Here is a 13037-nt window from a genome sequence, read left to right as displayed (position 1 = left end):
CACTTAATCCCAAATCTAACATTCTGATGATCTAATCCCACTTCACCTTTGTTCGATCCTAGCTAGCTTGCTAGTGCACTAGTTCCAAAGAATTCACCTACTGATTTTGTGTAGCTAATACTCTGCATCGCATGATTCGGTTCATGGCCTTATCGCGGGTTTGAAAATATTGTTGTTTGTAGAGTTTTCAGTTAGCACTAGATGATTGACGGAGGTACATCCGGGTACCTCCCAAGCGGCTGGACGTCGAAAGGTTCCTCCGAAGATCAGGATCACGGCACGGATATGTATTCCAGATATCTAGGGATATCAACCGACCTGATTCCATGTAACAACCCGAGTAGATCTCTTTCCTTACTTGTAACCCATGGTTCCTGGCCTATAAAGGCGCCGTGAGGGGACCCATAGAACACATCGCATCTCATCGGCATTAGCATCATCATCAAGCTCAATACACACAACACAGGACGTAGGGTATTACACTCCCAAGCGGCCCGAACCTGTCTAAACCCTAGCGTCAACTCGCAACCATCTAGTTCTTGGTTCCGGAATCCCCCTTTCACCTACAAATCTACCGCCGGGCATACCCCTGGTGGACTTGCCGGATAAGCAATCCGACAGTTGGCGCGCTAGGTAGGGGAAATTTCTCAGGAGTCCTTACAGCGAGCTCGATGGCAGCAAGATCCGGCGTCTTCTTCTCCACCAATGTCAGCATCCAGATGGAGGCCGCCGCCGGATTCGCCTTCACCTTTGGTACTTTCCAGGAAACTACAGTTCCTCGGAACCCACCCACCAGCCCCTCGATCACCGAGAGCGGCAACTCCACCAGCGTCAGATTCGATCTGATGGCTCAAAGCTCCATCACTCGTCGAGTTTCCGAACACGACATCGACAAACTTCCGATCGTTCACCCCAAGGCAACGCGTCGGCCGGTCATCTGCAACAACGATCTAATCTCCGGAATAGATCGCGTCACCAAGTCTCTTGCCGAGTGCATCCTACTCGGCGAGACTGTGTTGGGTCATCCAGGCGGCTCGGCTATCCTCCCGTACGGGCTTCGCAACAACTCCGCGGTCTACTCGGATCAGATCCGAGTGCGTATGGGCAACCTGCGCATCACCGAGTTGGACCAGTCCGACTCGGATCAGATCCAATCTGATCCGCCCTCATCTACTGAGGTTGGGTACCAAGCAGCCAACTTCACCCTCCCGCCCAACCGCAGCAACCCCGACGGCTGGCGCCAGATCTCGGTCATCTTGGTGGACTCCGAGTCCTTCGCCGGCGAGGACGACCAAGAGCGGGCAGAACGTCTCCACCGCAACGGTCTCCGCACCGACCGTCGGGCCAACGAGCAAGTCATCCTGCAAGCCGAGGAAGATTTCAAGAATGCCGAGCGCCGCAACCCTAGGGTTGCACGGATGCGTCCGTCACCGCCAAGGACCAGGAACCTCAAAAACGAGTTCGTCCTAGATTACGACGGTCATCAGGTCTTCGCCACGCCATCCGCCAACATGGCTGCCGTCCTCCAGGTATTCGAGGGACTACCCCAAACTCCCAAGATTGCAAAAGCTCGTGCTCGCCTGCAAGTCGCAGCAACCCAGGCTCAGGGCCTGAGAAGGGACTACTCCCCAACCACCTGGGGCAATCAAGCTCCAACCGCTCGGTGCGTCCTCATCGTCGTGACGAAGAGGTCGACCAGCCCGACCTTCGCGACCGTCTCGCCCGCCGAGATCTTCGACCCCGCATCGACAACCGCCATCGCCAATGGGACAACGCCGAGCAGGAACGACATCGCCGCTACGACGACAAGCATGGCGCACCCGGCCACATCCGCAACAATCGCGATCGTCGACCCCGCGACGACGACTATGACCTGGCTTCTCCACCTTCTCCGATAGGTTGCGAGCCATCCAGTGGCCCGCGACCTTCAAGCCGGTCGGCATCGAAAAGTTCGATGGCGAGTTCAACCCCAAGACATGGCTGCACACCTACTCCATCGCCGTCCGAGCAGCGAACGGCAACAACGACATCATGGCAGCATACTTCCCGGTGATGATGAGCAGGCAAGCACAGAACTGGCTCGAGTCCCTTCCTGCTGGCTCGATCAATAGCTGGCAGGACCTCTGCACCACCTTCGTCCAGTACTACCAAGCAGCCTGCCCCGGCCCCAAAACCAGATGGGATCTGGGCAGCGTCACGCAACGGCCTTCCGAGTCCCTGTGTGATTACATCAAAAGGTACTTTGTTGACCGTAATACAATTGCAGAAGCTGATGACAGGGACGTGATCTACCACTTCCACCAAGGCCTCCATAGCATCGATCTATGGAAGAAGATGTTCGAGTCCAACCCCAAGACCGTCTCCGACATGATGGCCGTCGTCAACAAGCACGGCGACATGGAGGACGCCGAGCGTGCACATCGCTGCCACAAGGATCACCGCGAGCCTGTTGATCACCCTCGACAAAGGGATGATGACACGGCTCACCCAAGCGGGGATCGTCCACCACGTCACGGCAAGAACCGCGATCGCGCCGAGTCGTCCAAGGCCCGCGACCGCAAGCGCGGCCCCGACAACACCGTCGCTGTCGCCGACCGACCTCAGCAATGCACCTCCCTCGACCAGGAGGAGCTCGACAGGCTCCTCGACTTAAGTGCCCCTGGCACAAGGACGCCAGCCACACCGCGCGAGAATGTCGCGCCCTATCCAACAGGGTCACTCTAGAGGAGCCCAAGCGGCCCAGGCTGTGGCAGAACCACCTGAATTATCCCGGCTCAAGTGCGCAGGCCATCACCATAAAGGCAACACTGGCTCAAACGCACTTCAAACGGAACAATTCTTGGTCTGTCGGGTAACATCCCGATACAACCACCGGTTCTCGGATCGAACAAGCATACCCCGCACGAAGGCGAGTCCAGAGATATTACAACCACATGTTTTACAACACAAGCTCAGTAGTGATTACAAACCAGTTCAAACCATTATTACATAACCAAACTTAGTAAAACAATTATACAAACCACAACTATAAGTTCAGAGTTTGAAAAGCAGCGGAAAAAGAACACGACGGTTATAACACGTCGCAAAAGTATACCTGGCTAGCCCAAGCATGGTATCACTCATCAGGGTCATTGCCGGCCGAAGACGTATCCCACTCTACGGACCAGCCAGGAGGCAAAGAGCAGGGCCAAGACAAACTAGCGACCTGGTCCTCAAAACTCATACCTGAAAAATGGTTTCAATAGCAAGGCTGAGTATTCTAATACTCAGCAAGACTTAACCGTCAACGGGTATACATATCCCACCTAACTAGAATATGCAGGGTTCTGTGAGGCTCTGGTTTTCCTTTTGCTGAAAAGCAATAAAGAGTAGGTCCTTACTTTCAAATTTTAGCTTCCAAGATTCTAGTTGATTAACCATTCTATGTAAGCAACTACTAATCAACCATGGTAGAACTTTAAGCAAACATCAGGATTGATCATAATAATGTTGCTCTTATTACTCTGTGTGGCAAAGAGATCAAGCAGTCCCAAATCGTGGGAAGCAGACGATTCGAATCGAATTTGTTAACCTGGCCAGGCAGACCTAACACACACGTTTGGAACACCATCGGGTCGTTCCCAAACAACCGTTTACCTTTCTTTCCGGCTTGTGGATAGGGTCACTCTCCCCGACTACAGGGCTCCAAGGTCCAACCTTGTCCCTCGAAGTCACAGTGTTGCGCAATATAAAAATAAAACCTATCCCTAAGAGAGAGTGAAAGGTATATCCACTCCCCAGTCCAATCGGCTACTAGGCTTACCGCGTACCATATTTACGGCATGTGACTAGTACATTCAAAAACTTAACCAGCACTACAACACACCACGACCTTAGCAAATTCATCAACACAGACGGGTCTCACACAAGGTCATGATATCAAACACAACCCCGTCCGTCGTCCTTATAGTGATAACAGAAAGTAAACAAGCAATTCCTATAGAGCTCGCGAGTGACAGGCAATCACTCAACTTTTACCGGTCCTATAAGCTTAGCAATTATTCGAATTCAGGTCTAGTGTTCAGTATATAGGTTCCTAGGATCATGCATCTAGGGTTTCAATTCAAATACTAAGAACTGTAAATGCACAAGTAATAACAGATAAATGATAATAATTTGAAATATAGGTTATGTCTGGGGCTTGCCTTCTCGGTAGTCACTAACTATTTCAGCCCTGGGCTCTTCCGAACTTTGGTCCGGGGATTCAGTTAGTACAGTAGTGTTCACTTGAGCTTTGAGATCACCTCCTTCGGAATCTGGGATCAGCTCGTACGTTCCATCCGATAGAGCAGTCGTATCTATATGTAATGCAAGAACAGGATTATAAACACACTCATATCACGATAAAGTTGTAGTCTAACAAATAGCAAACAATCATATTACATGGTCAATCGTTTATAGAGTAGATAACTAACATATCTAACTACACAAGGCATCATGATCAACGGCACAAAAGAAGCTCACTAACTTCATAAAACAAGTTGTAGTGAAATCCTATAGCTTGCATTTCATGGTTTGCTAAAAATTACCTAACTCAGCACACGTTCAGTAATAAATTCAGAAAAAATTACAGCAAACAGAAGGTAAACAGAGTGATCTACCCTCAAAATTTCATACCAAAACATGCTGCAATTTATTCAGGACAAATCATTTATTCTGACAACTCCTAGAAAAATCTTGAATTCTATAGATTTAACTATAGAAAAACAGAGGCTATACATTAAACAGCATACCAAAAAAGTGCTAACTAAGCTTCTGTAAAATTTTCAGGATTTATGCTGCACAGAATTAATTATAAGAAAATAAACAAATCTGACAGCAAGTTAATAAGATTCATTTTTATCTTCTGTTCTAGTCATGAACTGGTGCTAAATTTTTACAGACAGTAACATATGACTAAAAAACGGTTCTAACAAAATAACCAGGATTTTATAAGCAAGGAAACTATTTAACATGATTAAAACTCACTTAACAAGTATTAACTCAAAGAAATAGCTAAACATGAGAACTGACCACAAAATTTTTATAGAAACACTAGAGTCACATGAGCATCTCACCATAAAAATTTCACAGCAAGACATAGTATCAATCATCAGTTAAGAAAAAGATAAAAACAACTAGTATTTATGCACTAGTAAAACAAATCTATTTTTACAGCAAAGACTTTCAACAAACACCCAACATATTATGATTCTACTGCAAATATCTCTTCAAGAGGATTCCAAAACATCAAGATTTGCCTTTTTTTGATTTTTCTACGAATTTCTATTGAATTTCAAAGTTTACAGCAAAAATATCAAAAAGGTCCCTAGTGGCACTATTCACTTGAGTCACGGTCTATTCAGATAACCCCCTGAGGTTTCTTGAATTCTAACAGGGGGGTCCTCGATCAGATGGGGAACAGAGGAGGGGTGGCCGGCCGAATCCCGGCGAAAGGAGTCACCGGCGGCTAGGTTTAGGGTGGGGAAAACGGGGAGGAGGCCGAGGCGAACCAGCAGAGGTGCTCGGTAGGGGCAGAGACGGTCGGAGGAGACGGGTCTGCGGAGCACGGCGGTCGCCGGCGATCTGCGTTGATGGGGACGGCGCTTTGGTGGAAGATGGTCGACGAGAAGAGGTCGACTAGCTGCGCGAGGGCGAGGCGGAGCTAGTGGAGGGGTTGGGTTGAGCGGAGGAGGACCGGAGCTAGGGCGACGACGGCGAGCAGCGGCGGCGGAGCTCGGGACACGGCGGCGGGGTGGCTCCGGTGGAGATTGGGTGAGGAGGGGTGGGTGAGCTTCGCGGGGACACGGCGGAGCTGCTGGTAGGGTCAGCGCGGGCGGAGAGGATCGGAAAAGGTAGGGCGACGGTGAGCTTGAGGTTCGCCGGCGTTCGGTGGGCGGCGACAGCGTTCTGGGCTTCCGGAGCGGGGAGCAAGTGAAAGAGCGCGCAAAATAGAATGCTGGGGTTCTCCAGATGCTGGGGCGTGCGCGAGTTGGGGTCCTGGGGTGCTGCAGCGAGCCAGCCACGACGGCAGCGAGGTGGCGGCCGGCGGGCGGTTTTGTGCGGCGTGGCAGAGCGGGGAGGGCACAACGCGAGGGGTAGAGGGCGGTGGGGAGCTTCAGCGCGACGCGTGGATGCCAGCGCAAGCAGGAGGTGGCCGGGCTGGCCCTCCACGGCGGCGTCGGCGCTGAACAGCGGCGGCGACAGGAGAAGCAGAGAGGTAGGCTGGAGGAAGGGGAAAAGGGACCAATTTGCAATTTCCGAAATTCCAGGGACCTAACTATAAACCAGCAATAACTTTTAAACTAGGGCTCAAATGAAAAAGTGCCCAACATGAAAATTGTTCAACTTTTCAATATCTACAACTTTGATGTTGTGCAAAAATTTATTTGATCAAAGGTTAAATAGTTATTTGTAAAAACATAAGAAGAATTTGAAGATTTTCTGCCAAGTAATGATTACAATAAGATCGTAATTACACATCCTGTTCAAATAAAACTATAAAGAGGACCTTGCATAAAATCATAATTACACATATAACCTTTTATTTTTACAATAAGATCCTTTTTCAAGTAAAATGAGCACATGATGCATACAATGAATGCAATTCAATTGTGCATACACCTAGGGTGTCACACAGGCTCGATGACCGTGAAAGTTCGGGTAGCTCCAGAAGCTCCTTCGGAGCAACGGGTGGTTAACATCATCTTCGGAGGCTCCAGCACCCCGTCTTGCAAGCACAGCATCAAGCTGCACAATCATGACATCAACTCGGTGTTCAGGCACCCGATTGAACCTCTTCGCTGGTCGGAAATCCCCATTACCTTCGACCGATGCGACCACTGGGTCCATCTGCCCAGGCCAGGTGCTTACCCGCTCATGGTTAACCCGGTGATACGCCAGATCAGTCTGGCCAGAGTACTCATCGACGGGGGTAGGGCCCTCAATATCATCTTCGCCAAGACTCTGGAGGACATGGGCTTAGACATGACCAAGCTGGTTCCTTCAGACCAGGCCTTCTACAGCATCATCCCAGGTCCGGGTTCAACTCCGGTTGGCAAGGTCACCCTCCCCGTCACCTTCGGCACCTGGGACAACTACCGCACGGAGTCCATCATCTTCGAGGTGGCCCCATTCGAGATTTCCTACCATGCCATACTGGGGAGACCAGTTCTCGCCAAATTCATGGCGATCCCCAACCACACATATCTTCTCTTGAAGATGCCGGCTCCAAACGGAGTCCTTTCCATCTGCGGTGACATCCAGACGTCTCACTCTTGTGAGACGGAGAACATCAACACTGCTGAGGCCCTGGAGAGAAGCAACAACTAGGCCACGGTCGCCCAGGCGGCAAAGGCCCTCACAATGGACCAGCTCCAGAAGCCGTCCAACAACTCGGCGCCAGAGTCCCAGCTGCATCCCGACAGCCAGACAAAGGCGATCGTCCTCAGCAACAACCACCCCGACAATACAGCCCTGATCGGGGCCGACCTCGACTCCACGTATGAACTCACGCTCACCTCTTTCCTCCGCCCCAACTGGGACATCTTCGCATGGAAGCCCTCTGACATGCCAGGCGTACCGAGGGAGGAGGCTGAGCACTCCTTGGATCTCAACGAGAAGGCTCGACCCGTCATGCAGCGGCTGCGTCGCTTCGCTCAAGATCGGAAGGAGGCCATTAGGGTAGAGGTAACCCGGCTCTTAGCCACTGGTTTTATCCGGGAAGTCACACATCCAGAATGGCTGGCCAACCTAGTCCTTGTAAAAAAGAAAAACGGTGAATGGAGAATGTGTGTTGATTACACGGATCTCAACAAGCACTGCCCTAAAGACCCTTTTCCTCTCCCGCGAATCAACCAAGTTGTTGACTCTACAGCTGGGTGCGCGCTCCTCTCTTTTCTTGACTGCTACTCCGGGTACCACCAGATCGCCCTGAAGAAGTCGGATCAAGAGAAGACATCCTTCATCACGCCATTTGGGGCATACTGCTACAACACCATGACATTCGACCTCAAGAACACAGGCGCCACCTATCAGAAGGCCATCCAAAAATGCCTCCAGGGGCAGATCGGGCGCAACGCCAAGGCTTACGTGGATGACATCGTCATCAAGACTAGGTCCAATGATCAGTTCATTGCCGACCTACAAGAAACATTTGAAAATCTGAGGAGATTCAAATGGAAGCTCAACCCCACCAAATGCGTCTTCGGTGTCCCGGCAGGTAAACTACTCGGCTTTGTCTTAAGCAGCCGTGGAATCAAAGCCAACCCAACAAAGATCAACGCTATCAGATTCATGAAGCCACCCAGGTGCAAGAAGGATCTGATGAAGCTTACAGGGTGCATGGACGCCTTGAGTCGGTTCATCAGCCGGCTCGGCGATAGGGGCCTGCCCTTCTTCAAACTTCTCAGGAAGTCGGACAAATTCGAGTGGAACGAGGAAGACGCCGCAGCCTTTCAGCAGCTAAAAGACTTCCTCGCATCTCCACTAGTCTTAACCCCTCCAGAAGACGGAGAAATGTTGCTCCTCTACATTGCGGCAACTACGCACATGGTCAGCACTGCCCTGGTCGTCGAACGAGACGAGCTGGGCCATGTCTACAAAGTACAACGACCCGTTTACTTCATCAGTGAAGTACTCGGTGAGTCCAAGCTGCGCTATCCTCAGGTACAGAAACTCCTCTACGCGATCCTCATCACGTCCAGGAAGCTGCGCCAATACTTCCAGGCGCACAATGTCAAGGTGGTTTCCTCTTTCGCCCTCGGCGACATACTTCACAACAGGGACGCTAATGGACGAGTCGTCAAGTGGTCGGTGGAGCTAGGAGCCCTCTCCATCGAATTCCTCCCCCGCTCCACCATCAAGTCGCAAGCCCTGGCGGACTTTATCGCCGAGTGGACCAAGATTCAGGATCCACCACCCGATGAGCGACCCGAGCACTGGGTCATGTACTTTGATGGTGCCCTCAACCTCGACGGCGCCGGGGCAAGCATCCTCATCTCCCCGAGAGGTGAGCAACTAAAGTATGTCCTGCAGCTACTCTTCAAGGCCACCAACAACGCGGCTGAGTACGAGGCCCCCATCCACGGTCTCAGGATCGCGGCCTCACTCGGCATCAAGAGGCTACTTGCGTATGGCGACTCCAAAGTTGTCATCCAGCAAGTCAACAAGGATTGGGACTGCACCCAGGAAAAGATGGACGCCTACTGCAAGGAGATCCGCAAGCTTGAGGCCCACTTCTATGGCCTGGAATTTCATCATGTCCTCCGAGACTACAACGTGGCGGCTGACGTACTCTCCAAGCTGGGCTCCAAGCGGGCACTCGTCCCGGCCGGCATCTTCGTGCAGGCTCTCAACTCTCCCACTGTCAAGATTGAGGAGGAACCTCCTACCAAACCTGACCTAGTGCCAGCCCTAGGCCAGGAAGTATTGGTCGCCGATCTAGATTGGCGAGCCCCGATTCTTGACTTCATCATCAACAATAAGTCCTACCCAAAGGACAAGGAGCACGAGCGACTCGCCCGCCGAGCCGCAAGCTACGTCGTCATCGGAACCGAGTTGTTCAGGCACTCGGCCTCCTCAGGAACCCTTTCCAAGTGCATCTACCAGTCAGATGGAGTCCGACTCCTCAGCGAGATCCACTCGGGAATTTGCGGAAACCACGCGGGAGCTTCCACCCTGGTGGGCAAAGCTTTCATGTCAGGCTTCTATTGGCCGACGGCCCTAGCCGATGCCCAAACCATCATCACGGCTCAGGCTCTGTGGATGATCCCTCCATCCTGGCCATTCGCCTGTTGGGGACTCGACTCGGTGGGACCCCTGAAAACAGCGCAAGGCGGCTACACCCATATAATCATCGCTATCGACAAGTTCACCAAGTGGATCGAGGTGAAGCCGGTCTCTTCCACGTCAGCAGCCAAGCCAGCCGAGTTCATCCAGGAGATAACACACAAGTTCGGAGTGCCCAATCGGATCATCACAGACCTGGGCACCTCCTTCACTGGATCGGAGTTCTGGGACTTCTGTCAGGAAAGCTGCATCGATGTGTACTACGCCTCCATGGCTCACCCTAGATGCAATGGTCAGGTAGAACGCGCTAATGGCTTGATCCTCCAGGGGCTCAAAGCCAGGATTTTCGACCCGATCGAAAAATACGGCTCCAAGTGGATCCAGGAACTAACTAGAGTAGTATGGGGGCTGCGTACGCAGAGAAGTCGGGCCACCGGCTACTCCCCCTTCTTCATGGTCTATGGTTCTGAGGCTATCCTCCCAACGGATATTGCCTTTGGTGCTCCACACACCCAGAACTACAACGAAGGCGAGGCCGAAATAACTCGGCAGACAGACCTCGACTCGGCCAAGGAGCACCGTCTGACGGCAGCCCTCCAGCACGCCCGGTACGAGCAGCAGCTATGTCGTTATCACGACAAAAATGTCCAGCAGCGCGACTTCAACGTCGGCGACCTGGTACTCCGACGGGTCCAGACCCCCGGAGGCAAGTTAACTCCCCCATGGGAAGGACCCTTCATCATGAGCAGTGTAGTTGTCCCAGGATCCTACAGACTGCAACGCGAGGATGGAACGGACGTGGGCAACCCATGGAACATCGAGCACCTTTGTCGCTTCTATCCGTAGAAGAAAAAAAGAAAAAAAGAGATATGTACTCTATCCATTAGTTACTAATAAAGTTCAAAAGTTTTCAGTTATTCGTATTTGTTCATCCCCGACCCATCCAGTATGCTCGGGGGCTGCGTGCCGGTCAGTCTGACTCGATTCTTACACTAGGGGGCTGGGCTCGGCCAGCCCGACTTGTCCAATCCTGCCCAAAGCAGGCACCCCCCAACGTAACCAATTGCTCGCAAGCACAACCCTGTCAATCACGGAACCACCCTGTGTCAACTTTTACCGCCCGTGTGCTTGATGATCAGTTCTCAACCCGGCAAGTAAAGGCATGCTGCAGGGTTGTCTGCTCCTAACTACTCGGCCAACTTAGAAGCAACTTGGATTACGGAGTTCAACACAAGCACATGCAATTTTATTTACATACAAAATAAATATTGTTTTTTGCCCGTCTACTGACCATTTTTCCATCAGTTCCTACAACTACAGGTTCAGGTCGGCCACCACGAGCTCTGCGATTGGCCGGGCGTCAGTAAGGTAGTCGGCCCAGGCGAGGTCCGAGGTCTCTGGCGCCATCCCATCACCCACCGGCTCCAAGTCGGCCTCCGGGACGTGGGACTTCACGAGTCCCAGGGTGTACTGGGCCGCGTCCTCGGCGATCCCCCTGGCGAAGACACCGAGCCGCCCACGCGCCGCCTCCAGCCTCACGTCCAGCTCCTCTGCCGCGGCCGTGCCTTCCGGTTCAAAGGCGGCGAGGACGGCGCTCACCCTACCGGTAAGCTCGCCAAGGGCTGTGACCGCCGCTGCAAGCTGGGCCTCCACGCCTGTCAGCAAGGTTTTATCTTAACTCCCCACTAGTCGGATTTGAAAGGAAACAGGGTGGTTCCAGAACCATACCTTCGCGCGCCTTGCGCACTAGGCGGAGCTTGCCCTCTGTGGCATCCTCCCTAGCCTCCGCGGCCTCCTGAGCCTTCTGCAGATCGGTGTTGGCCTTCTCACAGGCCGTCAGGTCGCGCTTCAGGGTGCGGACCTCCTTCTCCAGCCCTAGGAGGGTATCGATCAGCTTGAATACAAACGAGTCGGCACAAAGCGTGGTACACTTCTTACCCCGCTTCTCGTCCGCGAGAGCCTTCTCAGTCTCCGCCCGCTGCTTCTCCAGCAGGTGGTTTTGCGCCTCCAACTCCGCTAGCCGGGACTCGAGCTGCTCGAGTCGACTGTAAGCGGCCGGCGCCCCCGCATCCTCTCGGCAGCCCGCTGGCTCAGGCCAGCCCGCGTCTAACAAGAACAAGGCAATCAGCTCAAAATTCAGTACGACACGAACAACTACATAGGCAAGGGATGTCACCCTACCTCGGCCGACTCCACCGCGCGGCGCGCGGTGGCCTGAAGCTCCTTCGTCAACCTGGCCGGCTCGTCACCCACGGCATCCTGCTCCTCCGCCACCAGGATCCCGGGCAGAATAGGGCGCTCATGAGCGGGGAACAACTCCCAGCTTGGGGTCTCCTGCAGCAGAGGCGATGGTGGCACAGGTGGCACCTCCGCCATCCCGATCGGTGTGGCCTTTCGGGCCACGGATTGCTCGGCGTCCTTCGCCTCCGTTTCGCCCGGCGTCGCCTCTCGACAAGTGCGGGACCGTGGCGGGCTCTCCACCGACGGATCGGAGCTAGCCGCCTTGGCCTGGCGGGGCTCATCAGCGGCCTCCTCCACCTTCCTCTTCCTGTGAAGCCAAAAATTGTGCATCATCAAGTTACAAATCATGATCCAAAATGACAAGGGATTGCATATGCAAAGTTCACTTACCCCACGCTCCGGCGAGCGGCGAAAGACAGCCTCAACAGCGCAGCAGGTGGCTGCAGTCGGGGCACGAGCGGAGGAGATCTGATTCCTCCAATGCATGCCAGCCCAGCCGCTGCTTCCCCCTAGGCGCTCCCGGCGCCAGTGCCGGCGCCTGCTCCTGACAATTTAGGGGCGTCCTCCGCCCCCAGCTCTTCACTCCATGACCTCGAGGTGGCGGCGGAGCCTCCTTTCGGCAGGGCACCCCTCAAGCCAGCCTTGGAGGCCGGGATCTTCCTGATGGCACGCCTCCTCCGCCTCGTTGCGGCCGGAGGGGCGCTGGCACCCACAACTTCAACATCCGACCCGTCCCCAATGGATGAGTCGGATGATACCTCCAGATCTGCTGCCTCCGGCTTCCTCAGGTCGGCTGGGGCGGCAGCGTCCTTCCCTGCATCCCCCTCTAGCAGGGGAGTGGGAGACCAGAACTCCAGAACTTTATCATGCATCCACAAAGGCATTCCGAGTTGGTTACAACCCAACGGGTGCCCCGCATACGAAGAAGCAGGGTGAAAACGACTCCAAGGCAAAAACAGAACAACTCGAAACAAAAAGCGGAACGACTC

The 13037-nt window shown here is 53.3% G+C and overlaps 1 protein-coding gene across 1 annotated transcript; it reads left to right on the top strand.

Annotated features, from left to right (window-relative positions):
• Positions 1-7806: 7806 nt before the first annotated feature.
• On the top strand, positions 7807-10994 carry LOC120653511. The gene is made up of 2 exons (XM_039931241.1): positions 7807-10485; positions 10947-10994. Exons 1-2 carry the CDS (start codon positions 7807-7809, stop codon positions 10992-10994), a joined length of 2727 nt encoding a protein of 908 aa, XP_039787175.1.
• The last annotated feature ends 2043 nt before the right edge of the window (positions 10995-13037 follow it).

This window comes from Panicum virgatum, chromosome 1K (genome assembly GCF_016808335.1).
Source record: "Panicum virgatum strain AP13 chromosome 1K, P.virgatum_v5, whole genome shotgun sequence".
NCBI lineage: Eukaryota > Viridiplantae > Streptophyta > Magnoliopsida > Poales > Poaceae > Panicum > Panicum virgatum.
This window is presented reverse-complemented; position numbering and strand designations above follow the sequence as displayed.

Bases quoted from the DNA above. Each gene is read 5' to 3' on its own strand.
- LOC120653511 (XM_039931241.1), top strand. From the start codon at position 7,807: ATGTGTGTTGATTACACGGATCTCAACAAGCACTGCCCTAAAGACCCT. The intron at 10,486-10,946 runs GTACTCCGACGG...CTTGATGATCAG, and splicing joins ACTTCAACGTCGGCGACCTG to TTCTCAACCCGGCAAGTAAA.